This window comes from Erythrolamprus reginae, chromosome 9 (genome assembly GCF_031021105.1).
Source record: "Erythrolamprus reginae isolate rEryReg1 chromosome 9, rEryReg1.hap1, whole genome shotgun sequence".
NCBI classification, from domain to species: domain Eukaryota; kingdom Metazoa; phylum Chordata; class Lepidosauria; order Squamata; family Dipsadidae; genus Erythrolamprus; species Erythrolamprus reginae.
Window position 1 is genome coordinate 13,761,563 of NC_091958.1, and position 5,000 is coordinate 13,766,562.

General features: G+C 41.1%; 2 protein-coding genes across 2 annotated transcripts in view; both read right to left on the reverse strand.

Annotated features, from left to right (window-relative positions):
• Positions 1-1,851, reverse strand: part of LOC139171894 (C-signal-like) — an 11,364-nt gene extending 9,513 nt beyond the window's left edge. The window contains exon 1 of the mRNA XM_070760388.1: positions 1,696-1,851. Within this exon, the coding sequence (XP_070616489.1) occupies positions 1,696-1,851 (156 nt within the window). The remainder of the gene's footprint in view (positions 1-1,695) is intronic.
• Positions 1,852-4,884: 3,033 nt separating this feature from the next.
• LOC139171899 (C-signal-like) overlaps positions 4,885-5,000 on the reverse strand; it is a 9,661-nt gene continuing 9,545 nt past the window's right edge. The window contains exon 6 of the mRNA XM_070760393.1: positions 4,885-4,998. Coding sequence (XP_070616494.1) covers positions 4,885-4,998 — 114 coding nt within the window. The remainder of the gene's footprint in view (positions 4,999-5,000) is intronic.

Below are 5,000 nucleotides of genomic sequence, written 5' to 3' on the forward strand. Positions count from 1 at the left end.
TCAATTGGATCTCACTATGTTCTCTTTCAATTTGGGCTGGAGACCAATCGGAAACCATTCTTTTGGAAAGAAGTAGCCCAGCCTCATCCATTGCTTATTTAACAAGGGTTGCATGTATCATCCAAAATATACCAAATTGTGTAATTTGTGTACAATACTAAACATAATACTTCAGTCATTATTTAATCCTATGCATATACATCACTATGGGAAGTATCTATATAATATGGAATGAGCTCAATCCTCGATGGCTATGGATAAAAATGCCGTAGGAGGTTTGAAGTGCAACATTGAAATTGGAGCTTTAATTTCAGCATCTCATTTCTCAAAGAATTTTAAAGTTAAACAATCATTAAAAAAAAAAGTACAGGAGGCTACCTGGTAGATCCCCAAAATTGTAGATGAGCATGATATTATAGCATGACATTAGAAAGTGTCCAGAGATACTTTACAAGAAGAGCCCTCCACTCTTCTGTTCGCAACAGACTACCTTGCACAACCTGACTTAGGCTTAGAAAGCTTAGAACTATGTTGCCTTCAGCATAAAAAGCTAATAAAATCATCTGCTACAAGTTACGTCCTTCCTGTCAACGTTTACTTCAGCTTCAACCAAAACAATACACAAGCACACAACAGATACAAACTCAAAGTGAACTGCTCCAAACTTGACTGTAGAAAATACGACTTTAGCAACCAAGTGGTTAATGCCTGGAATATACTACCTGACTCTTTAGTTTTATAACCAAACCCCAAAAACTTTACCTTTAGACTGTCCACTGTTGACTTCTCCAGATTCCTAAGAGGTCAGTAAGGGGCGTGCATAAGTGCACCAGAGTGCCTTCTGTCCCCTGTCCTAATCTTCTCTCTTATCAGTACCCATCTCATAGGTATATAAACAAATGCATATTACCAATACTATTTGACAAAATATATAAATCAATAAAATAAATAAATAAATAAATATTATACCTGGTATTATGTTAGATGCCCAGATTTTTGCTTCAATCTGGGTGATAGAATGTGAAACAGAAAGTCAAATTAAAATAAGTGCCAGCAACTGGTTAGGTCCCACAGAGTTGGCCTTCTCCGGGTCCCTACATGGCATCGGACCAGAATACCTCCGGAACCGCCTTCTACCGCATTAATCCCAGCGGCCGATAAGGTCCCACAGAGTTGGCCTTCTCCGGGTCCTGTCGACTAAACAATGTCGTTTGGCGGGACCCAGGAGAAGAGCCTTCTCTGTGGTGGCCCCAACCCTCTGGAACCAGCTCCCCCTGGAGATCAGAACTTCCCCCACCCTCCTTGCCATTCATAAAGTTCTTAAGACCCATCTCTGCCGTCAGGCATGGGGGAACTGAGATATTTCCCCCGGGCCTATACAGTTTATACATGGTATGTTTGTGTGTATGCTTGCTTTTAATAATGGGGTTTTTAGTGTTTTTTAAATTATTAGATTTGTTCTTACATTGTCTTTGTTATTGTTGTGAGCCGCCCCGAGTCTACAGAGAGGGGCGGCATACAAATCTAAATAATAATAATAATAATAATAATAATAATAATAATAATAAGAATAAAGTCATAGCTTATTGTAGTAAGTGAACTGGGTCTCATTTCTCTGCCACATTTTATTTCAAACCTCAAACTGGTGTCTCTGGAGTCCCCCCTCCCCACCCTACTATTTGAAATGATGCTCACCTGGTTGTCTGCTCCCTCCAGGTCCATCGTTGTGGCAAAGACCCATTTGGGTGGAGAAGGCAGATCCAGAAACCTCTTCACCAGACCCAGACCGATCCCCCGGTCAGATCCTGTCACCAGGACGCTGAAAACAGATAAATCCATTGACTTCGCCATCTTTCCAGGAGCTGCAGCTTCTACTTCCAAACTTCTTGAACGCTTCTGTCAAATGCCTTTTTTCTCAGCACATGAAGCACAATTATGGGACATCACACCACGCCCGTCTTAAAATTGTTTGGTAAAGTTCCAAAATAAAATTTCCTGACTCAGTCAAGTAGTGCAAGAACATAATCTGAGATTTGTTGCTGCTGACACTCTAATTAAAATTACTAAACTAAAAATGCTTTAATGTGATTACGGGAACCCATAACTAGAGTAATAGACTAGGACTCTAATTTAATAAAGGGAATCCTAAATGCTGACATTGAATTTGACAGAAGAAGAAAAAGCAATATTGGCATCAAATCATAATTTGCAATAGAACCATAGATAAGATCAGGTATGTAAAAATGTATTTGACAAAAAATAATGACTCAATGACAACTATTTTGAAAGACAATGATAAGAACAAGTATTTCTAGATAGAAAAGACGAATCTCGGCTTTCTTTTGTTCCATACATCATAAATTTCCTTCCTGGAGATAAACACCCCCATTAAGAACTATATTAATAGTGCTTTGTAGAAACGCTATGTGAAAATTGCTATAGAAAATTGCTGTAGAGTAATCCACACACATACATCTTACTCACATTATTATTATTATTATTATTATTATTATTATTATTATTATTATTATTATTTATTAGATTTGTATGCCGCCCCTTTCCATAGACTCGGGGCGGCTCACAACACAATAAAACAGTTCATGACAAATCTAATAATTTACAATTTAAAATATTAAAAAACCCCATTATTTAAGCAAACATACATACAAGCATACCATACATAAATTGAATTGAATAGGTCCAGGGGAGATGTCTCAGTTCCCCCATGCCTGACGACAAAGGTGGGTTTTAAGGAGTTTACGAAAAGCAAGGAGGGTAGGGGCAGTTCTAATCTCTGGAGGGAGCTGGTTCCAGAGAGTCGGGGCCGCCACAGAGAAGGCTCTTCCCCTGGGGCCTGCCAACCGACATTGTTTAGTTGACGGGACCCGGAGAAGGCCCACTCTGTGGGACCTAATCGGTTGCTGGGATTCGTCCGGCAGAAGGTGGTCTCGGAGATATTCTGGTCCGATGCCACGAAGGGCTTTAAATATGTCCTGGTACAAAATTGTACCTTTTTCCAAAAGTGTACAATTTCTGCTTACCTATTTTCAGCATCATTCTCCTGCTGTAGTTAGCGTGCACCCATTCAGGGCACTAAAGTTATTTAATAAAGTAAGCTGCTTTGATCAGTGACATCTGAAGACTAACCACATGGATTAAAGAACACAACATGCTAATTCAGCATGTTTCCATCCCTTGGAACTTCAGTTCTTTGGGTCTCTACAACTCGTCATCGTCTCAAGGACAACGAGGCAGCTTCTTCATTCATGCTTGTCTATTACTCCTGAAGATTTTTTCCCCCCATCCCTAACCAGGGGATAAAATAATGTGTTGAAGCTGACTAGACTAAGAACGCTAGCCAGATGAATTCCTGGTAGGCAGATTGCCCCCCCTCCCTATTTTCCTCCCCAAAAGCTAAGGTCTCTACAGTGTTAGGAAACTTCAGATAGTGCAAAATGCAGCCATTTGAGCTATTGTGGGACTTCCCAGATTCGCACACGTCTCGGTAACACTCCACGGCCTGCACTGGTTGTCGATCAGTTTCTGGTCACAATTCAAAGTGTTGGTAATGACCTATAAAGCCCTAAATGGAATTGGACCAGAATACCTTCAGAACCGTCTTCTGCTGCACGAATCCCAGCAACCGATAAGGTCCCACAGAGTCAGCCTTCTTCCGGTCCCGTCAACTAAACAATGTCATCTGGCAGGACTCAGGGGAAGAGCCTTCTCTGTGGCAGCCCCGGCCCTCAGGAATCAACTCCCCCCGGAGATTAGAACCGCCCCCACCCTCCTTGCCTTTCATAAGCTACTTAAAACCCACCTATGTCACCAGGCATGGGGTAACTGAGTTACCCTTAGATTATGGTAGATTTGTGTATGGTATGACTGAGTTGTATGGTTTTAATAACGGGTTTTTATTGTGTTTTTTAATATATTGGATTTGTGACATTGTATTCTGATGTGAGCCGCTCCAAGTCCTTGGAGAGGGGCGGCATACAAATCTAATAAATTATTATTATTATTATTATTATTATTATTATTATTATTATTATTATTATTAATGTTCTGCCACCATGTTTCAACTGCCCATAATTACAGGGTAATTAGTCCAGGAAGACACACACCACATGATAAAAGGAAAACCCAAAAGTTTTTATAAACAGAAAAACAGAAACAGCTCCCTTTTTAAATGTCAAAGGGATTTTCTGGTACACACAAGGCACAGGTGAAATGCAATCCAATTGCTCACCCAATAACTGGGAAATTGAGTCCAATTCTAAAGTCCAGAGAGTCCACACACACAATCCTGAACAGCAAAAAACCACGATCTTGACGAAACAATGAATCAGATAAACTGCCATGAGGCTAAAACACCAGATTGCACTTTTATCTGTAGCACTAATTACAGCAGCCCCACCCAACCACAGGTGGTCTCATTTTCTCTTGTAATAACCCTTCAATTGTTGTCTCCTATGCATCACTCTACGCATGCATGGATGTGTCATTAATTCTTGTTCAGAATCCAGGGATGATACAGATGACTGATCTCCTCCTGGGCTGCCTGCCAAACTCCCCTCTTCCCTGTCACTCACGCTTCCTTGGTCAGAGGAGACAGATTCTACTGGGAGCAAAACAGCCCTGCGGCATGTGGATGTCTCCCCCACCTCCACCTCCACATTGCTTGGGGCAGGAGCTGGGCCAGAGCTAACCACAACAATTAAGGTGCATCTTATACTCAGAAAAATCTGATATGTCTCAAGGGGAAAAAAAAGATGGCATACAATGAAGATAAAAAAAGGACAAGATTATTATGATATTCAGTGGTTTATTGAGGATTCATCCCTTGTTACTACATTGAAGTCGTGGTATTAGATAGACGATTGTTCACCAAGGAATTCGGCGACCCAACCAATCCACAAAGGTCCCGTTGTCCTTGTCGGAAAGCATGGACAGCACACTCACGATGCCCCTCGTGCTCTCTTCCACAGATATCTCCCCCT